We start from the raw sequence: 23,868 nt of genomic DNA on the forward strand, positions 1-23,868 counted from the left end.
GCTCATAGGAGCAGAGCTTTTTGGGGTTCCTAGACTTTCCTGCTGCTGGACTCCTTTATCTAGGTGAGGCGCCTCTTGCTTTTCCTTCTTGTTTTCCCACCAGAGCTTGCAGAGGAAAGAATGGGTATGGATGCTGGTCCAAAAGGTGATTTACTTCCACCAGCACATAGGTTTGCTTGGTTTTTAAGATGGTTTGGCTTCGATCTGGTTTTAACAGGGATGTGAGATATTTGCAAAGATGCTGGATATTTTATAAGGTGTTGGGCTGGGCTATTTTCTAAGTTGTTGGTTTGTTGGTATTCTATTTCTAGTGGCCTATGAGTTTGCTTTGATTTAGTCAAGTGGCTGGAAACAGTCTATTTGTTTCGTTTTTTTTACAAGGTGCTAGATGTTTTGGCTGATGTGGGATTTTCCCAAGTGTTGCAGGTCATTGGATATTTTCCTAAATATTGGGTTTTCTCTCTCATACTTATCCATATGTTTGGGCTCAAGAAATGGGCTTGAGTTTTGCCCAAGCAGCCCAAAACTTCCACTTCTTGGACCATCAACGGGCCTTGTGAATTCTCTCAACCATCCATACACAACCCACTCAACAAGCCCCAGACATTCGCTTGGCTTGGGCCCACTTAAGCTTGTAGCGTGGCTTAGTGCCAAGATAAAGGTTTTCCGCTTGGCGTTGCATGTTATTGTGATGGGCTATGGCCGGGCCAAATGACACTCGATGGGATAACAATGGCGGGTTCATAGAGCCAGTACATTTTACTGGCTTGTTACGACCTTTCTGCGTGGCATGTTGCGTATTTGCTTGGCTTGGCACGTGTGCAAGTGTATATGACGAACTCTTGCATACCCAAGTTGGGTTTCTTCCAAAGTTAGGTGTCAAACTGGGCTAGAAATATATTTAAGCCCATCCTTGAATTTTTTGGGCCTCAACAACAACTTATGAGTTCTAGTTTGACATGTGAATAAGACTTCCGTCCTAGAAATCGTAATTTGATCGTGTTAAGTGCAATTATCTCTCTAAGCACCTAACACACTTATCTTAGTGTCTCTACACCTAATGACTTAAGACTAGTTGTTCTCCCAATCGAGCATATATAGTATGTACCAGTCTTTGCAGATGACTAATGCCCAATTGATAATCCTATGATCAGGAACATTTAGGAAATGATGTGGAAGTATGATAGGTCTCCTTATATCCAATCTCATTGCATAGCTCTCATATTATTTTATATTCCAAGGACTGTTGTTTTACTGTTATGATTATAGACCAAATATCATGGTTGAAAACAATGGTCTTGCCCATAAATAATGGTGATATATTCAAAAGTAACATTACATGTTTTGCTTTACGACATACTTTCAACAAAAATGCATTTTGAAATTACTTCAAAGAGTTGTTTAAACTTGGGACTACTGTAATTGAGGTGGACTTTTGGGTTGCATCCAGGGCAATATAAATAGTGCTCATAATAACAGGTTGTTATTCCCTTCTCTGTGGATGAGGTCAAGATGGCGGTCATGGAACTTGGTTCCTTTAATGCTCCAAGCCTTGATAGATTCCCTAACTTGTTCTATCACCCCATTTGGGAGGCATTCCAAATGTCCATTAATGATATGGTGGATTTGGTTTTCTCTGTGAATGACAGTATGAAGTCCCTGAATTGCACTAATATTGTGCCAATCCCAAATGTTCCAAATTCGAAAATAGTGGCTAAATTCCTCCATATCAGTTTGTGCAATATTTCTTACAAGATATTGTCTAAGCTCATGGCCTACTCTCCTTTGCAACCTTATTAGCCATCATTAAAATGCTTTTGTCCTAGCAAAAAAATCTAAGACAATATTCTTAGCACATGAGGCATTTCACTACCTCCAATTAAAGAAGTCCAAAAAAGTTTGTGAATTAGGATTGAAGCTAGGTTTGGCTTTGACTGTTGGTGGGTTGCTTTGGTCATGCAATATGTGAGGACGATCTCCTTTTCTATGATTCTGAATGGTGCTCCTTGGTACTCATTTACCACTTTGTGGCGCTTGAGGCAAGGGGATCCCCTCTTCTCGTATCTTTTCCTTCTAGTTTTTGAAGTCCTTTCTCTCAATATTATTCATGCTTCTCATAGACGTTTGGTGCAGTGTATTAAGTTGAACAAATATTTCCCAGGCCTATCCTATATACTTTTTAAAGATATCCTCAAGAGACATTGAGTGGCTTTAGGGAAGGCTGTCAATTATAAAAAATCGAGTCTCTATTTTTCCGCCCAATATCCCCCATATACAAAAATGGCATGTGGAAATATCTTCAGCATCTCGGTTACTAACAGTCCTAGTAATTACCTTGGTCTTCCCACTTTCTGATGGCAATCTAGGTGGATGTATTAGCTTATGTGTGGGATAGAATTAACACAAAAAATTTTCATATGGAAGTTAGATTTTCTGTCACAAGCAAGCATACAGGTGTTCATCAAATCACTTGCCTTAGTGGTTTGTATATACCCTATGTTCTGCTTACTCATGCCTTCCACCCTTTGGTGGGGAAACACTGAGGGTAAAATTCACTGGTTTTCGTGGAGTAAACTGTGCGTGGCAAAGGTAGGGGGAATGAGGTTCATAGAGCTTCATGCTTTCAACAAGGCCTTTCTTGCCAAGCAGCGCTGGAGGATTATATGCAACCTCAATGCCCTTTGGGTCTTGTTTGGGGGTGGTGCAAAGTCACCCAACCCGAGCACTTTTTTGACAACCTCAAATGGCCAGGTTTGGAGCTGGAAGGAGATTCTTAGCCAGGTTTGGGGCTGTTGAAAATCACAGCCGAGTTTTTCGAGGCAACCGAGTCTACTGAAGGTCTTGGAGCTTCAGCTGGATTTACAGTCGCACAGTTGCGGCTAGAATTGGAGTTGAGGAGTTGCGACCGGGGTGTGGAGTTGCAGAGCTGCGGCCGGGATTTGGATTGGCAGAGCTTGGCGAGCGGGGTTGTTGAAATGTGCGGCCGAATTTCTGGAGGATTACGGCCGGGCTGTGGTGGCTGGAGTCTTGCGAGACGCGGCTGGAGAAGAAGGCTGGGTTGTGCTTGAATGTGGCCAGATGTGCCCAAAGGAAGTGCAACCGGGTTTTTGGGCAAATGAGTTGTAGTCGAGTCTTTTTGGTTGGGAGTGTTAGAATTGTTGTGGTTGGAGTGTTTCGGTTTGGGGAGGTTTTTACAGCTGTATATATATATATATATATATATATATTAATAAACGAATATAAAGATTAAATGAGGTTCCTTGGCGGACCAAATTTAGAACTCTAGGAATTCAAATGTCACGAAGGGTATCCTTATCCATTCCAATGAACCGGAGGTTCAAGCCCAAGACACCAATTCGAGCCCAAGATTTTTGAATGATTATATGCGTGTGGTGGAGGCCTCACAAGGGAAGAAATCAAGGAGGTTGATGACGATTCAGAATTTTCCAAAACGAGAGAAAATCAAGCAACCATAATATCTCAGTCGACGTGATCTACGAATTTAAGGGGGCCTCAAAAGGAAAGAAATTTTAAAAGAGCTGACATTTGGCCATTCAATGGCCAGCCCATTGGCCAACGGATGCCCTATATAAACATCACCAAACGAAGGCAAAAGACACAACATCAGACAGACAAACCTACTTTCGTCTTGCACTTTTCTTTTCCTAGACTTAGGATTTTACTTTTCAAGCACCTAGTGTAGCGAGTTCTTCCTTTTTCTAGTGTAAGTTTAAATTCTTGTTCAATTTATATTTTCTTGTCATTTAAATTCAAGTTTATTTCCATTGCTTTGCTTTTCATTGTTATCGCACTTTAATTAAGTTTAATTTCAAGTTTAATTTATTTTATCGTTCTTATCGTTCTTATCGTTTTTATTTCATTCTTGCTTTACTTATCGCTCTGCACTCAAACCCAAATTTGTGGCTTGGTGGTGGTAGGCCCCGCACTCAAAAGAAGAAGGACCAAAAGTTCCTTCTGTCGGCCACCTTAGCCGAAAAGAGGGAAACAAGTCCAAATTCTTAAGGCGCGATATTTTCTTGATTGCTGTCTAGTGAAAGCAATGAAAAGGGCTAGTGGACGTGGAACAACCTTCTATGGGTCAAGAAATCATTGAGCAGGGATCTCTCTGACAAATTGGGAATGAAAGACACGTGGAGGTATGGAATGATTGGTGGTTGAATACTGGTTCTCAGAAAAATCTCCTCATCTAGACGTCTAATCGTTTCTCCCTAAACGGTCAGCAACCTAATTAATGAAGACACTAGATCTTGGAACATTTCACATGTCGAACCATCTATTCCGGTGTGCGAGGAAGCTATGATAAAATCTATGCCTACTAGTTCTCCTAATACAGTTGATCGCCTTGTGTGGCTAGCTATGAAGTCTAGCTCCTACATTGTCAAGTTGGGATATCATGCTACTATTTATCTAGTCAGCGTCATCATTGTGATGAAGCCAATGACTTCCTTGTGGTGTGTGATGTGATTTGGAACATTATTTGGGGTGCACGACATTTAGTTTTTAGATCTTCTAAAAGGTTATCGGTGGGTTTATTCTCATATGGGGTGATCTTTCGTTGTATTTTTCCTGCTTTTATTGGCTTGTTTTGTTTTTTTGCCACTTTGTTTTGGCTCGGTGGTGTTGCTCTCCCCTTTTTTAGGGCTGTTCTTGCTCTTTTTTTGAGTTTTTCTTTTCTTTTTAATGAAAGTATCTTTTGACCAAAAAATAGAAGAGGTCAAAATTATAGCTTTTGCATTTTGAAAGAAATTTTTGAAAAGTAGCCAAATTTCGAACATGTTAAAGACTTATAGCATTTTTTTTTCCTCATTTCCAGAATTTTAACCATTGGAGGGGAGTTTGAGCACTATTTGAAGGGTCTCGAGAGGGTTTCGAGTGGCTACATTTCTACATCTTGAAAGAAAAGGCTAAAAAATCCTATGTGAAGAAAAAGAGATTATGTTCTGCAAATTTCCAAAATTCTTAATTAGGGTGGTCCAACGAGTGGAAAATGGTTATTTCTCCAAAGAGTGTTGCTATTTCTACTCTTGTTCTATTTTTCGACTCACCTTATCTTTCCGTCGACTATGTAAATTTGAAAGATCACAATTCTATCTTTCCACCCACCATTATTCCTATAATACCTTTTAATTATTAAGTCAAGCAAATTCTCTTTGCTAATCATTAGTAGTTGAGATATGGAGAGGATTAAGTTGTGTTTGACGGACTGGATAAATATTTTACTCTAATATTTTGATTTTCTGAATATTTTAGTTTTTTATGCTCTACCTTGTAGCTTCTGAGAATATTATGGATAAATGTTTGAAAGAGAAAGGTGTATATTTGAAGGGCAATTTTATATTGTGTTCCATTTGTGCGTGAAAATAGAAAAGTAAAAGGAATAGAAACAACACCTTACAGACCGAGAAAAGAATGAAAATAATTGAACAGTTGAACATAAAATAAATTTGAGTTTATGTTTTTTCCCTAAGTCCTTAGAAGTCATTTTATAAAATGATAAATTTGTCTTTAAAATTTTAAAGATAAAGTTGGGGAAACAAGAAAGAGTAAGAAAATAGCAGCTCGATTTCCAAATTTGGTGAGATTTTAAGCTAATAATTGTATGTGCCATTGGATTAATCCAACGGTGCGATTAACCTGCGCAGAATGCAATTTCGCGCCACTATTGCTCACTGCTTGTTTCAGAGATTTTTGCTTTGGCCTGACTTCTCTACGCGACCCAGACAGTGAAGATTGAAGAAGATGCTGTGGGTGGACAAGTACAGACCCAAAACCCTAGACCAGGCGATGGTCCACCAAGACATCGCTCAAAACCTCAAGAAACTCGTACAACTCTACCCTCTCTCGTGGATTTTATTTCCCAATTTCTCGGATTTCAAATCCCTAAGATCTTCTAGTGCAGGTTGCAGAGCAGGATTGCCCCCATTTGCTCTTTTACGGCCCTTCTGGCTCTGGCAAGAAAACCCTAATCATCGCCCTTCTTCGACAGATTTTCGGTCCCAGCGCCGATAAGGTCCCCCTTTTCTCACACTTTTTCTTTTTCTTTTAATATTTTTTGGGGTTCAAATTATTTATCTGTGTGTATTTTGACTCTGGTCCTTTGTTCCGCTACTGAGAAGATGTTTGAAGGAAGAGAGAAGAGAACAAAATCTTTTCCTTTGTGTCTTCTTTTTCACCTTTATGCAGTTTGTTTTGGTATTAAAAAAATGAACTAATAGATCCTGAAAAAAAAAACTACAAGGAAAAATGCTTTAGCTCTTTACCTGTACGGTGACATTCTCCTGACAAGTCTAGCACAATTTGACAAGTGTGCATTTTTTTTTCTCAATAAGTCAAAACATGCAAATTGTGGTTAGCTTGTAAGGATTGGAATGGCTCCTTGCATCTAACAAAGCCAGAGCATATGCAAATGTCTCAAACTAATTAAACTAGCATTTAATGTAGGAATTGTGATATTTTCTATATTTTTTTTTCACAAGAATCCCCTCTGCCTGGCATTTGAAATTTTGTACGTTGTGATGACTTTTGAGAAATTCTTGTGATTGTGTTTGGCAGGTGAAGGTGGAAAATAGGACATGGAAAGTTGATGTAAGTTTCATCCACTTTTGTATTGATGCGATTAATCATGGATGTAGCTACAGAAATTGTTGTTTATATGTCATTTAGGTGATGCTGTGTTGATTTCTGACTTACTGTTGATGCTTTGCCAATTTATAGAACATGCTAAAGCATTACGTTTCTAAATCATTACACATCTGATTAATTGTTTTTTTAATGCAAATTCAACTTTACCCTCTTTCTGATTCATTTTCTTAACTTTTTCAAAAACCCCCGAATTGGTTTTTATTTAATGCTCACTTAATTTCAAGACATTTTGGCCTTTTTAACTTATACAACAATTATTTATGTTTATGAAAGATTCTTTTTTCTTCTAATATCTCCTTGTTCAACTTAAAACCATTGGTTCCATGAATTTCCTTTGATTTTATTTTCTTGTGTTCCATTTGAACTAGAATTTTCCTATGGTTTATTTTCAGGCTGGAAGTAGAACCATTGATATAGAGCTGACTACATTATCAAGCACAAACCATATTGAACTGAACCCCAGTGATGCAGGCTTTCAGGACAGATATATTGTTCAAGAGATAATTAAAGAAATGGCTAAAAATAGACCCATTGACACAAAAGGGAAAAAGGGATATAAAAGTAAGTTTAAATAAGTTTAATTGCTTATCTTTAATGAATATACACTTATCCAATGTATACGCTTACAAGTATTTCTTTGGTACCTTCACTTTAACGTAGGCAGCTGGTTTTCTTCAGTTGAATGAATTGCTTGTTTATCTTATGGTTATTTATGTTGTTTATCATCCTTTTCACAGTTCTGCGAGATAGGATTTTTTTTTTTTTTCCTCTCTTGCGGCCCATGCTAAAACAATAATTAAATGGAAAAAATGCAGTTGGATGATCAAGTAGTTTGGTGTTTCAGTCTTTAATATTTATTTGCTGATACCATGTCCTTTTAACAATGTCAGTCTTAGTGCTGAATGAAGTCGACAAACTTTCTAGAGAAGCTCAGCATTCTCTTCGAAGAACTATGGAGAAGTATAGTGCTTATTGCCGGCTAATACTATGCTGTAACAGTTCTTCAAAGGTTACTGAAGCAATCCGGTCCCGGTGTCTAAATGTGCGAATAAATGCGCCAACAGAAGAGCAGGTTGAATTTTCTGGCTTGCAATTTTTAGAATTGGTTGTGGGAAATAAAAATTATAAAATATGTTCACTTCCATTGTAAATTATGCCTCATGCAATGATTTCATCTGAAATTTTCTTGTGGCAGATTGTTAAGGTATTGGAGTTCATTGGAAAGAAGGAAGGGCTGCAACTTCCTTCTGGATTTCCTGCTCGTATAGCTGAAAAATCAAATAGGAGCTTAAGGAGAGCTATATTGTCATTCGAAACTTGTCGTGTTCAACAGTTAAGTTCCATAGTTCTTATTGGTCATTAGATGCATGAAACAGTTCTTTTCCTTCATTTTCTTCTGTGCACCATGCAGACAGAAGAGGTCCTGATAGCTATGGTCTTTCTGTGAACCGCTGATGTGGTTGTAGGTATCCCTTTACAAGTAATCAAGCAATACCCCCAATGGACTGGGAGGAATATGTTTCTGAAATTGCATCTGATATAATGAAGGAGCAGAGCCCAAAAAGGTTGGACTTTCTTCATCCTTAAATTTTGGACTCTATTGCAGCATTTGTATCTGTGGTTCGAAAGTTTTCTGGTTCAATTATTGATGGAACTCAAGAAAACACCCTAAATTGTTGAAGGCCATAGGCAGACCTATTTGTCTTGTGGAAGCTGGTCCACAATCATTTTTCTTTTTCAATTTTCATTTGTCATTTTTATTTGACAATATATCTAAATAAACTTCTTTCTATTGGTTGGGTCTTTAACAACAAGAATTCTCCCTTTTCCACCATAGGTGGATATTTCCTTAATTAGTATGCTGATAACCAAATTCACTCGCATTTTCAATATTTTTGTTTGTTCGTCAACCAAAAGAAGAAAAACCAATGTGGTTTGGCTGCATCTCTTGGATTTTTTATCTGCCTGTTTGGAGTTTTTATTTGCCTCTTTGCCAAATTCACAAAGTATTACTTTATTATTCTTTATTGCTTGCAGATGTTATACTTTGTGTAACGTTCTTCTTTCCATGTTACTGTACCACCTTCGGTGCATCATGCTTGTAGTACTTCTCCTTTTATCCATAAAATATTTTATTTTGTCACATATCCCTTGCCTTTGTGGTATCTTGGTCATGTATTATCCATCCTCCCCTCCTTTGCAACATTTCATTGATGGTCCATCTGCTATTAGATGTTTATCAGTCTCACTGGCTTATCTTCAACTAAACTAAGGAACAAGTTGTGGTTTCTCTTGCTGGAATTGAAGCAGAATAAATCCACATAGCCTGATGTGACATAATTATAATGCATCCAGAAGTTTGATGTGTTGTTGGATTAATCTTGGAAAACATACTCATTCAAGTTTTGTGTCCAATCTCCCATGATATTTCAATTTCTTTTGGGTCAGCTACAAGATGTGAAAATGTTGTATATTAAGAAAGTAAGGTCATGCTCACAAAAACAGCGTAAAATTAAAACTATAGACCAAAAGGAATAACTTAGAAATATAAAAAAGGAATAACTTAGAAGAGAAAAGATGATCAAGCCCTGTGAAATTCATGGCCATATGTTTGCTACTATCTAGCATAAAATAGAACGTGTTTGTAAGAACATACCCTTCCTTTATTAAGTGCCACATTTTTGTAACTTTTGAAATAATTGGATTAGAGTACACAGTTTATCATAATCCTCCCACCTAGATCAGTAGTTGCTTGAAAATAGGGACCAGCAGGCCCTTGTTGACTGTAATGCCATTATATTACATGAAAGGATTTGACAAATTCCATATTGTTATTGTGGTAGAAGATTCGCTATTCAATTTATGTGATGTCTAAAGTCTGACGTTTTTTCTTATATTTTTGTAACCATATTTACAATAATGCCGTAAGATGGATTATTCCTGGCTTCTTATTTTCAATCTTCTAGTATTTCTTTTTTACTTTCTAATCAAACATTGTTCATTTTTCTTAAGGCTTTACCAGGTGCGGCAGAAGTTGTATGAGCTACTTCTTAATTGTATTCCTCCAGAGATCATCTTGAAGGTACAAATATTTTCCTTTATTATTGTGTTCTACAATTTTTTGCCCCACCTTATTTGTTTTAGGCTTTATCAAGTGTGGCAAAAGTTGTATGAATTACTTCTTAATTGTATTCCTGCAGGCTAATTCTCAAGAGTTCCCCTTTATTTTTGTTTTCCCAATTTGATTTGAACCTTATATTTTCTGTTGTCTCAGAGGCTGCTTTTTGAATTATTGAAGAAATTGGATGCTGAGTTGAAGCATGAGGTCTGCCATTGGGCTGCATACTACGTAAGTATATAATCATTTTCCATGTTAGTAGTCTTGATTCCTACAGTAGTTCCTTTTCCACAATGCGGTTAGATCAGGTTGCATATTTTTTCTCTTTTACGATCTCTGATTCTTGTGAGCTTGCAGTCTCTTGTGCTGCAAATAAGAATCATTAGCATACCATGGCTAAAAACTTATCGTTAGCATACTGACCTCATTACATCAGGTCACAAGTCAATCATATTCCCTACGCCTATCATTTCATATCACTATGTCTTAATAGTCATTTCCCTTCAAGTTCTAGGTATCGCCCATGTGCTTTACATATGTTGGTAAATGATGATACAAAAATGCAGTCGAGGTATTTATGGTTGATTCTATTATAAGGCAGTAGAATTGGTGTAGGTAATCTGGTCATAAATTCTGATGTCATTAGATTGTACTGGGAGCTAAGTTGTGGTCGTGTTATATATCTATCTCCCAGAGACCACAGTTTATTGAACAAATTACATAAAGAGATTGAGGTTGGTGAGTTACACAGTATACCAGGGATATTGCAACATCCTCTTTTGTCCTCTAAATACAATGAAGGCATTAACTTGAGTGGCAGACTCGCAGGTTTATTGTTGGCAGAGTAGTGTTGCTTGCGGTTCAGCTTTGGAATAGCGTAGCAAAATTGGGATTTGATGTATCTAATGTACTATTCAAGTATCTTTACATTGCAGTTTCCTTTTTGTTCACAGGAACACAGGATGCGTCTTGGGCAGAAAGCCATATTTCACCTCGAAGGTACTTTTATCTATCCAGATGCTGTATTAGGAAACCTTGACTAGTATTATAAAACCTTCACATGGCAAAAGCAACAACTCATTACATAAGGTTTCGACTATCTTATCTATATGTATGGTAGATATTGTAGATCAGGTAGCACTTAGTAATGTTGGGTACTTTTATAGCTTGTTTGATTTTGTTTTTTTTTGGTTTAAAAAAATATATATTATAAATTAGAATAAAAAGGGAAGAGAAGATTAGAAGAAAGAATGAAGAAGATCTGAGAGAGGCGAATAAGAGAGAACGAATAATAGATAAAACAAGAACAGAGTAATTATTATTTGTTTTTACTTTTTATTTAAACAAGTTTATCTATTGTTCCTCCTGTTTTTCTTCTTCATATCTCTCGTGTCTTTCATGTTTCTCCTCACCTTCTCCTTTTTTCTCTCTCCTTAGTTAAACAGAAAACAAAACAAACAAATGCTACCAAACAGGCTTTTCGTTATCTGTACACGTACCCAAAATGTTGCTAGACATTTTCTTGCGTAGCCATTTAGGCATAGGCAATCAGCAAGAGAAACGACCGTATAATACTTTCCCGGCAAAGTTATTTTTCCGTCATCAGGATTTATTTAGTTTTAGTAATTACAGCTTCTTGTTTAGCATATGCTCTTCAAGCAGTTATAATGGCATTAGTAACATGCAAATTTAATATCAGACTCCCTTTTTGATTAAAATCGTCAGAGTCAAGGTGGTTTAGAAATATCATTTTTCTATGTTTTCGGGGATTGTGCTCGAAGTTGCCTTTTGAGATGGTCTCGGCTCTCTAATGGAGTTTCTCGCAATGATTCTTTTTACAGCATTCGTGGCCAAGTTCATGAGCATCTATAAGGCTTTCCTCATTGCAGCTTTTGGCTGAACACAAGACTTAACTTGATTGCCATCGATCTGAAATGTTTTTGTTGAACATGATGGCAATGAATTGTGTACTTGGTTTTAGTATTTATGGTCTCACTAGAAGCATGTCATTGAAGATGTTTATCATCCCAACCAGCATCCTGTAGTACGGTTTGTTTGTTTGGTTTTTTTTTTTTTTTTTTTTCCGGGTATGTAGAATGATTTTGCCCAATGAAAATATATGACGTGTAGCATTTTCATTTCCAGAAACGCAAATAACTAGTTCTGTTCAACCCCCCAAAAAAAAAAATTGAAAAATAAATGTCTAATTTTTCATTTATTGTTATTATGTATTTTATGAGCCCTTGTATAATTTATTATCAATGATTTTTTTAATGATTTTGTTACTATCGAGATGAAGAGGGGTTTTCCACTCCAAAAAAAATTATCACAAACTACTCTCATAAAAAATGTAAGGATTTAATTGCAAGGGAACATGCATGGTAACTTTCTTGAGTGCCAATGCACTATTATTTTTATAAGTAAAGATTGGTTTTAACTTTTATGTTAAAATAAAAGTAACTTATTATTTAGTTTGTAAGATATTGGATATTTTGGTTTTAGTTTTAATACCTAGGAAAAAACTACTATTTTGGATTAGCCCAAAGAGAGGCCCTGATTCGTTGGACCAGGTAAAAAATAACAACTGATAAGACAATTCTACCATTCTTCTTAAAAAGCCTGGACAGTTAAGCACAATGGCACATGTAGTAATTTTAGGGTTGTTGGATATCCTTTTGGTAAAATTAGGTGGCTTTGGTTTTATATTAATTAAGCAAAATTAATTATCTTTCTTCCAAATTAGTTAAGTTTTTTATGGGTTAAAACTAAACAACCCTTTAATTTTTATGGGTGCCCAACGAGGATAACAAACAAGTTGCGTTATGGTTTAGTTATCCGACACAATGGACTTAATGAGTCGGGTTAAATTAAAACATTTCCAAAAGAATAGACAAAGGAGTAGGCAAAACTTCAAGGTCGTAGGCATTCAATTCAAGTAGGTAGAATTTACATATTTCTCTAAGTAGGCAACATTGCGTACTTGAAAAGCACTAGTTATGTTAAAATATGCCACTTGATGATAAAGAATAGACATATTGGAACCTTGTGTTTGGACCTGCACAATTATAACTTTTTCTTTGTGATATGGAACTGAAAATTACAAAACAAAACCTCTAGAGCAAGGAAGTCCAAAGAGGTCAAAATAGAAGAGAGAGGGGCAACCCATTCTCCCAAACAACAGAAGTCGAGAGGGCATGGTTCATATTAGCTACAACATATGCAGTGAAATTAGCCTCCCTAAAAACATCATGAAAACGAATAGAATCACCCAAGGAACTCAGCTACCAAATATCCTGAACAATTTGTTGAATACTTCGTGGAATCAAAACCTTCTTAAGCTCACTGTCAATGATAAGTTTGGAATCCCTTTCAACAATGATCTTACGCCACCTGCGATTAAGGGCAAGATCATCCCTTAACGCCAAGCATTCATCCACATTAATGGTAATCTCACCAATCTTGTTTGCACTAGCAAGACATGACCATCATTGTCGCAAATAACAAAACCAATAGTGCCCTGCAAATTTTGAACCAATCCATCAAAGTTAATTTTGATCCATCAAACTATACATTGTTGTATTAAGTGACTAACTTTTTATTATAAAGTAAGTAGGTAAGCAACATGCAACCTCAGTTGTTAAAATACAATTTTGCCTATTTCTTTTCTACACATCCCTTTAAGACGCTTAGAATTGATTAGTAACTAACTAGAATATGTGGTGACAAAACAACACACATATGACCTTTCAAAAGTACAGAAAAAAAATTCAGATATATAAGAAAACTTACCTAAACCGCCAAAATAATGCTATCTCAAGTTAATTACACATTATCATGCGAATACCGTCACAGAAAATTAGATAACTGATTATTTGTAAACACCAAAAAGAAAGAAAAGCCGCGAAGATATAATTGAGAAGGATGTAGGCTAGCTGGCACAGTTGACATCTGCTATTAGGAGAGTGCGCTTTTGGTGTGTGCGGCGCTTGCACGGGCGTGATTGAAGGCTAATTAATTAGTGCAGTTGTAAATTTGAAATCCAAATGAGAGAAGAAAACAGCTCATGGACAGATAGACACAGATGCATGTTTCAATTGTTTTGCCAGTTGTGACAAAAATGGGATCAACAAAAGTGTTCCTGCTTATGGAACTCATGTTCTCGTATTACCATGAGCTGACGTTATTATAAATATAGAGAAACGTATGGAGGGATAGTAGAAAATAAATTGCGTCTGTACAATAATAATATTTGGAAGTCCGTATAGGAGAATACATATAGTATTCTATGAATTTTTTTTTTTCAACGATTCAACTCATCTATTCTTTAAGTCTTCATTTATATATTATTCTTGAAAAAAAAATTAGACAAATCGGAAACCGTTTAGACATTTAATTGTGTCCTACAAAATCAATGAACATTGTACAAAGTACTAAAATTTTAATAATTTAATTAAGTGGTTAAATGATATCGGATTCAAGTGATTTTTTTTTTGCAAAGATGATCTTGAAATAAACGATTTAGATTAATAAAATACATGTATAATAAGTCCTATAAAAATGTCCTTCAAATAAACTTATTTAAAAAATCCCTTAACATAAGCTAAATATATATATATATATATATATATATATATAAGTTCCTAATATTCGAACATGTTAATCATACGTTGACCAAGCCACTAAGATGCTGTCGTTTTATCTAAAATAACGTGCATATATATATAAGAGTAGGTTGTCAGATCGCAAGTTGCACAAAATGTCAGCACATAAAGTATATAGTCCAGCCATGCAGAGTTAAGTCAAAATGTAGCCGTTCGATCTCTGAAATTGAAATTCACTGCTCACAAAGCGACTTGCAGATACCTGACTTGGATCATGAAATTCTTTGGTGAAGCGAAATAGTTATAACCAACTAGCTGCTACTCGTGTGTTGCTCTAAAACACTTGAATTATAAATTTCTTAGAAATACTAAAAGGTATTATTATTTAAATATTATTATGTATTGAGGGTGAGTAACCAAAGTGGGAGTATTACCAATGAATATACTAATTGATGTTATTTGCATGTCATCTATTGTAATTACTCAAACTAAGATAATCTCTATGAAGCCAGCGTTGATTCCCATAACTCAAGAGCCCCAAGGCATGTCTTTTGATTAATTAATATATATTTTACTTAATTAATCATTGATACAAGGGTCAAGTCCACAAGTTCTCTCATTATTGGGTCCCAATTCAAACTGAACTACTAAAATTGTGAGGTCTTAACAGTATCTACAATCATTCTCTCTAATTTTTTAGTTAAAATTTATCTTAAAATATATTAAAGCTATTTTAGGAGCTCTATATAAAATTTTGACTCCAATCATACTCTCTAGTTTAGGGACTCATAAATGCTTTAACTATTTTTTAATTGGTCAATCTCTATAAAAGTAATATAAAAAATAATTAGCATTAATTAAAGGTTTAAAATACTCATAAAATAAATCAGCATTAAATTATAAAGAGCCACTAGAAGTCCCTTCTCTCTCATTAGATTTAGGAGCTCCCAGAGGTATCCATATATTTAGGAAGTGGATAGGGAGCATGGTTGTAGTTATATTTTTTCAAATCCTCCCTAAAATTTATCCAAAGAGGTGGTTTAGGGAGACCATTGTGGATGCTATAAGGAAACTCTAAATTTCTATTAAGGAGCAATAACAACAAATTTCAACTAAATACAAACCCATAAAACCCAAGACAAACAATAAGCCTAAAGAGTGCTACTACCACCACCATCTGAGTTAACATCATAAAAAAATCCACCACTAAATAGAACTAGATTTAGAGAAAATAAGAAAATTTCGACTGACAATTCTAGGACAATGATTGAATTGAAACATTAGTAAAATAGAAATAATGAAGTGCACAGATATAAGCATCACTCATACCAAGTGACAAGAGAGCCCTAAAACTAATAACAATAAAATAAAAAGAAAATTAAACTCACCCCCAAACGCCAATGAACAATGCTACCAAAAGAATAAAAATAACAAAAATAGTCAATGGGTTATAACCCAGTGGAAAAAGGCTTTAATTTGCAGACCAGATGTCTTAGATTCGAATCCCCATAACATCTTGGTTGTGTTTAGACTATCTCTTATATTAAAAAAATAAAAGATAACAAAACTGTAAATCTCACCAACGGCCAAAATGCAAAATAAGCAACACCTAAAATTGCTCCACCTGTCCCCAAACCCACCAGCTCACGGAAGTAGTCTTTGAGTAAATCCGACGGTCATTTATCTGCCGGCCTCAATATTTGGCGCGTTCCAGTCCCCAACGTCTTTCTTTTTTCTTCTTTTTGGTCTGCCCACCCCAACGTCTTTTTCACAATTTTAATCATAGATCCGTTATCAACGTTCACATTTTTCTTTTTAAAAATTCAAAAGAAAGCTAACACCAAATACATTAGTGACACTCCAAGTCACACACACACCAAACAACAATTATAACAACGCGTTTTGAAAACTGTAAATTAATTAAATATTTCCCAAAATACGCGTTAAAAAAAAAAAAAAAAAAAGCAGGTCTCTAAAAAGGCCAATGTGCACACCAAACTTTGGTAACATGCATCCAATAACCTCCTTCGTTAAGAAGCCAATTTTGTCTCCAAGAATTTCTCAACCACACTATTAGTATTAGGCAAAGCAACACCCACCATACAACAAACTCTCCCAATGCCAACCATTTTCCCAAGGATTTTCCTTATTTACAACCTTCTTAATACATTCCTCCTCTCTTTGGTCCCCAAGAATCTAAGGCCTCTCCTCCCTTCTTCTTGGTTCCCCTGCCAAACCAATCTTGTTGCTACCAATACATCATTACCCCATTTTCCACCATCTTCATCTTCGTCTTCTTTGCCTCTGCCCTTGCCTTTGCCCTGTGGTGCTCCTAAAGTTATTCGAATGGACCCCAATGAGCTAAAACGTGTGTTTCAAATGTTTGATCGCAATGGGGACGGCCGGATCACCAAGCAGGAGTTGAATGACTCTTTGGAGAACTTGGGCATCTTTATCCCGGATAAGGAGCTCTTCAACATGATCCAAAAGATTGACGTAAACGGGGACGGGTGCGTCGACATTGATGAGTTTGGAGAGTTGTACCAGTCTATCATGGATGAGCGCGATGAGGATGAAGACATGAAGGAGGCTTTTAATGTGTTCGATCAAAATGGAGACGGGTTCATCACCGTTGATGAGTTGAGGTCGGTTTTGTCCTCGCTCGGGCTTAAGCAGGGGAGGACTATAGAGGACTGCAAGAGGATGATCATGAAGGTGGATGTGGATGGAGATGGAAGGGTCAACTACAAGGAGTTCAAGCAAATGATGAAGGGAGGTGGGTTTAGCGCATTGAGTTAACAAATGGAATTGTCTTAGATGGGGCCTTGGGGAGTCTATTAAATTGGATGTGTAAATATTTTTGAGAATGTACACAAAGAAAAACAAAAAGAGTGGTGATCACATGTGGTCGGTCACATGGTACGGTGCGAACCGTGGTGTACATGGCTAACGGGCATTGGCCAATTAAGTCCGGGAGTATGTGTGCGACCCACGGTGGGCTCCGGTGAAGCCTTGTCTTAGCTCCGGCCAGTATGCTGTCTGTGGATGCGTTTAGGAATGATCTGTGGGCCAAATGTTGGGAGAAGGGGAATAGGAAGGCATAGAATAGAAGTTGTTGGGGAAGCATATGATCAGTTTTATCACCAAAAAGAATGCAATTGTGTTTTTTCTTGTGGAATTTTCTTCATAATCATGTCATTTTTATTATTTCCCCCATTGTATTTGTTATTTCATCATGGAGAGTGTATTTTGTTATCATGAATTTGATTACATTGAATTCTTGAAACCCTTGATTCTTGAAACCCCCCTCCATTTTCTCCGTGACGCTGTGACTCAGGAATATAAACATATAGTAAAATATCATATAAACGAACAAGACAAGTTTCATTACATAATGTACTAATCACTGGTGCTGCAATTTGGGTGATCAACTTTGAGGATTGCAGCAGGGGTTTCAAAATAGGAGATAAACAAGAAAGAGGTTAATGTTGTTTCATTTTTTTCGTTGGGTACGTGACGCACGTGAACTGATGTCTCTGGTACAGATCTGCTTGTTAGACTTGTAGATGAAGTGCTGAATTAGATTCCTTGCCCAGGAAGGGTGCAGTTAGAGAGGAGAACACCGAAGATAACGGTGATTTGCCAAATTACAGAATTAATATGTGATCAATGGCGGAGCCAGAAAATTTTCTAGGGGTATGCTGATATTTTTTATTTATTTATATGGATCTATTACATTACCGATTTTCCTTTATACAAACAAATTCGTTCACATTACAAACAAATATAATCTAAAGTACTACATAAAATATATAAAAGAATCAAATTAAACACATATGGGCATACATCAAACAAATATGTCCATTGCAAAATAAACAATAAAAAAAGCTTACCCAGTGAAGTAGGACCCTACGTCCTTGAGTTTCTCAAAATATGTGATTATTGAATCTGAATCAATATCCATAGAAACTTCTTTCTCAATGTAGACAATAAGGGAAAATGTGAGATACTCATCCTCCGTCTTGTTACGAAGTACAATTTTAACATGTTTCATAGCTAAAAATGCTCATTCTGTAGTTGCCGTAGAAACCGAAAGAGTTAACATTAAACGAATCAACCTATTGTAGGGGTCTTTTTCTTCTGGCATCTACAAATGGGCTAGGCGGAAAGAGCAAACTTAAGGAAATATCCCCTGTGTCTGAGTTCAAAGATCAGACCCCAAAATATTTTGAAAGGATAGTAAAGCCTTAGGAAATACCTTGGTTACCTTCACCAACAAAAATACAGATAAATTCTTTGTGCTTACAGGTAGAATCTTAGCTCGACATGAGAGGCTTGTGGCATGGGAGCAAAGTTGCCATGAGTTTAGCACTAAAGAGAAACTTAAGTGTTCCTAGGGGAAAGATGGGGTATCAAGGTAGGAGAGAAAGGGTTTTGCAGGGGGGTCTAGTTGAGAATGAGGGAAAGAGGGAAGAAGATGGCTTGAGTGCTTTTTCCGGCAGCTTGACAGAGGTTCTATCAAGTGTTAGAACAATATGTCAAGAAGGAAAACTAAGGAGGAAGGAAATGAACTAAGCACGAAAATTGCTGGTTTTTAAAGTAAGAGAGGAAGCTTGCTCTCTGGTCGTGGATGATTTTCGTTGGTTAGAAGAGGCCCTATTTATAGCCGCTGGAAGCCATCTTTCTCTAAGAAACCCTAATGGCCTCCATCCCATTTTGCCAAGTCTTTCCCTTCTTTTCTCCCCTCATCCCTTCAATCATCCTATTTTGGTAAAATATACTCTGCTCCTTTGCACAAAATCAGGGATTTTGGGAGCTCAAGATCCCTTTCCCATAACTGCCCTAGTGATGAATTCCCATTTTCAGATATCTCCTTTTCTCCCTTTCTTTTCCTTTTTCATGGTTAGATCTGGTGAAGGAAAGAGCTTGGTATACATGCTGGTTCGAAGGATGGCTCCCTGCGCTCCAATATCTTTTGGTTCTTTGGATGTTTTACTTGAAAACTTATTTCTTCCCTCCCAGCAACCCACGTGGTCTTCCAAGCTCCTTCCATGGCTTTGTCTTTCAGCCAAATGCTGGAGCCTTTGCTGCCTTTTACTTCTAATTTGTATAGGCTTTCTAAGATGGCAAAACAAATGGGCTGATCTCACCAAGCTTTGGGCTATATTGGGTAATTTTAGTGGACTATTTTGGTTGGGTTATTTTCCCTTTTGTGCTCACCCACATGTTTGGGCCTAAGAAATGGGCTTGGGTTGTGAGGCTCCCAAGCGACCCGGAACCTCCATTTCTTGGCCCATCAATGGGCCTCATGACAACCTATTACCATCCATACCACAACCCATTCAAGCAAGCCCCCGGCATTTGAGTGGCTTGGGCCCACTTAGGCTTGTAGCGTGATTGGGTGTGACATAGCAATTTTTCGCTTAGCATGGCATGTTGCATGGCATGTTGCTTGGCATGTCATATTGCTTGGCATGCTTTTAATTATTATGCTTGACGGGATAATTAGCATGGATTTGCAGAGCTAATGCATTTTATAATCTTAATCTCGATTCCTAGCATGATGGATTATTTATTTGGCATGGCACGTGGAGTGTGACTCATGCATGGCGGACTTTTGTGTGCTCCAAGTTGGGTTTTTTTTCTCAGTAAGGTATTGCGCCAGGCTGGGAATTCATTTAGGCCAAGCCGTGAATTTTTGGGCCTCAACACCTATCAATCAAATAATATGTCTTTGCTCTGTTTGTTTTAATTAAACTTTGACACAGTTTAGAAAGAGTAGACATATTTTGAAAGATATCAAGATGTATTTCAAACTCAAAATGTTCTAGCTGACACCTCAATAAACGTAATTCCTTAGCATTGAAATTATCAAGATAAAATTTCTCTGCAAGCATGCAAATATCATCAATCTTGAATGCTTTAAAGTTATGGCTAGGGTCCAAAGCAGAGTCACTACTACAAAAAGTGAAAAAGACGACCAGAAAACAACGACGGTCTAATTGAAAACCGTCGTGGTTTTTAAAAAGACGACGGTTCTAAAAACACCGTCGTGTTATACCACCTTAGACAACCAAAAATGAAGATTCAAATGGCTGTTCAAAAATAACGACGTACCTAATTAAACAACCGACGTCTATTTGAAACAGATTTCCGCAGTGTAAAATCAAAGCCAACAAAGAACGGCAGAAGTTATGAATCGACCGACGTAGAAAGTAAAGACGACGTTTTCAATAAAAGCCGCCGTTTTTACTCATAAAATAACACGACGAGGTTTTCGTATAAGACGCCGTATAATTACAAACAAATCCACGGCTTTAAAATACAAAATATCGCCGTATTAAATTAATTTACAACGACGGAAAATATAAATATATCGACGTCATTATCGTATAGTTCTACGACGTTATCATTAAATCGTACAATAAAATTTAACGTCGTATTTATTCATTTTATACGTCGTACATTTAATTTAAACCGTCGTCTTAATAAGAATTTTTGTTAACAATTTTTTTCTTTGATTTTCTTATCCTACGTCGGTAGATCTACTTAATGACAAGAATTGAAATAACCACGACGGTTTATATAGAAAACCGCCGACATAACCAGAATTTCCTGAGATCCCAAGGGTTACGAAATCTTACCAGATGGAACTCTGTTCCACATCATAATCTTAACAGATGACACAGATTTGCAATCAGAGAGACAATTTTTTGGAAGTTGATGATGTGTGTGCTTTTGTGTATCTACAAATATTATACCTAACGTCGTTGCAAATTTGCAATCAGAGAGACAATTTTCAACGACGGTTATATTATACCTAACGACGTTTAAAAAACAAATCAACGTCGCTCAACAAATATATTACGTCGTCTTAGTCTTACTTAAGACGACGAAAAACGTCAACAGTAATACAAAAACAGTCGTTGTTTTTATACTCTTATTTTTTTTAAATCTGTCATCCAAAAAAAAAAATTTACATATTCCAGAACATTAATTTCCTTCATTTTAAATTTCTTTGATTTTCAGATTTCTTCATTCCAGCAAATCTAATCTTCAGATTTCCCTGAGAAGCGAACTTTCCTTCGACAGCGAGTGGAGGCCAGGCTTGCATCTCTTTTGATGGAAAGCAAGGAGTATTCAGAAGCACTAAGTGTCCTATATCAGGCTTGATCAAGGAAGTGAGAAGGCTAGTTGCAAGCTTCTTCTTGTGGACATAGATTTGATGCGAGTAAGCTCAATTTCTCTTTGAGAAAGACATCCAAATTATTGTCTTTGAGATGTGAGAGACAGTGTCTCTGAGAGAGTAAGAACCTGGAACCCTAAATGTAAACCCAAAATGAATGAAAGCGACAAATTTATAGAATAAATTTTTAAAACCAACGGCGGTCCTTACAAAAAAACCGCCGTTTAAATTGTAAAATCAACGTCGGTATACCGACGTATATTACATAAATCCACGTCGGTAAATTAATAAAAACGACGTGTTAAATAATCTACCATGACGCGAGTTATTACTTATGTACTTTAATTTTTGAGTTTACTACGACGGTACCTACAACACTACTGTCGTATTTATTTACCACGTCCGAAGTTAAATTTACCGTCGTAGTATTTAATTTATACGTCGTAGTTATATGTAACCGCCGTATTATTTTTTTGAAATGGTTTTATATATAAGCAACTTTTCGTCTACCTGACTTACACATGCACTGTTTCCAAACCCGATTAAAAATTTCAACTCCCAGAGAAAACTTTTCGTCTTTTTTCCTTGTCAGAGCACTGTCAGAGTATTTCATCGTCTTCCTCTCGTCTTCTTCGTCGTCTCTGAACTTAAAGATCGATCGTCTTCCTCTTGCTTTCATTGCACGCAATAGGTAAGCTTTCATTTTCACTATTTTGGTTACTGTTTTGCATGCTCATACGTTTTTTGTTTGAAAAATCTTTTTACCTTTTTTCTGGCCAAAATCATTTTACTTCTTTCCAAGTTTGATAAAATATACAGACAAAGAGGGAAAGTTTTCAACTTTGAAGACAACTACCTCAACTAAATAAGACGACGGCAGCTTCATATTTACGTGGTTAAATATGTAGACCACGACGGTTCGTCAGTGGTTCTAGCGTCGTCTGAAAATTGACAAAGTTGTTTTTAAAATTATAGTCTTTTTTTTTTTTGCTTGTTTAATTGCAGGTTTGATTTCTCTGAACAATGGTTTTTGTTTTTCCCTAATTTGATAAAATATAAAGAAAAAGAAATTAGGGTTGGTATCTAATATAGACGACGGTATATCTATTGTTTTACGTCGTGTGAATGTTAATACCACGACGGTGTATTACTATTGACGTCGTGTGAACATAAATACCACGACGTTATATAAATAATGGTTTTAAACATTTATTACGTCTGAGATTATTTCATTGCGTCGTTTAAAATCATCATACGTCGTATTTTATTAATAACCGTCGTTTGTGTTCTTAATCTTTTCCTGAAATATTTTCACTTGCAGTTTTGTCTGTTAAAATGGTTTCTCAACACCAAACTAAGGATTCTGGCTCCAAGAAAAATGGAGATAAGGAGCTTGGAATGGTAGCTCCTCAAGACAAGTCTTCGAAGGAGATGAAGTCTTCGAAGAAGATGAAGTTTGCTTCATCATCTGCTGAGACAGAACCAACAAGCCAGACAACAATCTCTGATGATTCAAAGACTGGTCGAGGTATGAGCACAATGCCTCGTGTTGTGAAGAGAAAGCTTCAGAAACCGAGGCCAATTGTTGAGTACAATAAAAGGGGGAAAGGTATTGGCCAAGCACATAGTGAAATGCATCGTACATTGGTGTCTTGGCACGCTCCAGAGTTCCACTTGTGGACAAGAAATGGTCCCAAATACCCAAGGATATAAAGGAGCAGATATGGGAAGCAGTTGACATGGCTTTTGTAGTAGGTCAAGGGGGCAAGAACTCTGTTTTAGCTTCTGCTGCCAAGAAATGGAAGGATTTCAAGTCTACACTAACGAGGCATTATATCCTTCCATACACCAATGACAAGGAGAAATTAAGCCAACCCCCCGAAACATATAAATTCATAGAGAAAGCACAATGGGATGCCTTTGTAGCTTCAAGGCTTTCCAAAGATTTTGAGTCTGTGCATTCTCAACATGCACAGATTAGGGAGAAACTCGAGTACAATCATCGATTGTCTCGAAAAGGATATGCTGGATTGGAGGATCAATTGGAGGAAACCATGCCTGGGGTAGAAATTGATCGATCTACCTTATGGAAGAGAGCTAGACAGGACAAACATGGTAACATCCCCGATCCAAAGGTGGCAGAGAAAGCAAAATTAATTGTAAGCCTACTCACTCTGTTTTAAATTTTTATTAAACTGTGAAAAATTCTTATTACGTCTTATGTTATATTTTTTTCGTCGTGTGAATGATATTACCACGTCGAAACTTTTTAAAAAACGTCGTTAAAGGTCTAAATAGGA

At 36.7% G+C, this 23,868-nt stretch overlaps 2 protein-coding genes across 2 annotated transcripts; both read left to right on the forward strand.

The window, feature by feature from the left end:
• The first annotated feature begins 5,553 nt into the window (after window positions 1-5,553).
• Window positions 5,554-11,995, forward strand: LOC117616751 (replication factor C subunit 3-like). Its single transcript, XM_034346157.1, has 11 exons — window positions 5,554-5,844; window positions 5,921-6,031; window positions 6,574-6,606; window positions 7,056-7,224; window positions 7,554-7,735; window positions 7,859-7,995; window positions 8,130-8,228; window positions 9,676-9,745; window positions 9,938-10,012; window positions 10,735-10,780; window positions 11,623-11,995. The coding sequence occupies exons 1-11, from the start codon at window positions 5,761-5,763 to the stop codon at window positions 11,679-11,681; spliced, it is 1,065 nt and encodes a 354-aa protein (XP_034202048.1). The 5' UTR covers window positions 5,554-5,760; the 3' UTR covers window positions 11,682-11,995.
• A 4,358-nt stretch (window positions 11,996-16,353) lies between these two features.
• LOC117616122 (calmodulin-like protein 3) lies at window positions 16,354-17,668 on the forward strand. Its single transcript, XM_034345337.1, has one exon. It carries the CDS (start codon window positions 16,501-16,503, stop codon window positions 17,179-17,181), a length of 681 nt encoding a protein of 226 aa, XP_034201228.1. The 5' UTR covers window positions 16,354-16,500; the 3' UTR covers window positions 17,182-17,668.
• Window positions 17,669-23,868: the final 6,200 nt, after the last annotated feature.

Source organism: Prunus dulcis, chromosome 1 (genome assembly GCF_902201215.1).
Source record: "Prunus dulcis chromosome 1, ALMONDv2, whole genome shotgun sequence".
In the NCBI taxonomy this organism is placed as follows: domain Eukaryota; kingdom Viridiplantae; phylum Streptophyta; class Magnoliopsida; order Rosales; family Rosaceae; genus Prunus; species Prunus dulcis.

What these genes read in the sequence shown, in the direction of transcription:
- LOC117616751 (XM_034346157.1), top strand. Translation starts at nt 5,761, where the DNA reads ATGCTGTGGGTGGACAAGTACAGACCCAAAACCCTAGACCAGGCGATG. An exon ending in TCGGTCCCAGCGCCGATAAG is followed by an intron (nt 6,032 to 6,573) that starts GTCCCCCTTTTC and finishes TGTGTTTGGCAG; the next exon opens with GTGAAGGTGGAAAATAGGAC. An exon ending in GAAACTTGTCGTGTTCAACA is followed by an intron (nt 7,996 to 8,129) that starts GTTAAGTTCCAT and finishes ATGTGGTTGTAG; the next exon opens with GTATCCCTTTACAAGTAATC.
- LOC117616122 (XM_034345337.1), top strand. Translation starts at nt 16,501, where the DNA reads ATGCCAACCATTTTCCCAAGGATTTTCCTTATTTACAACCTTCTTAAT.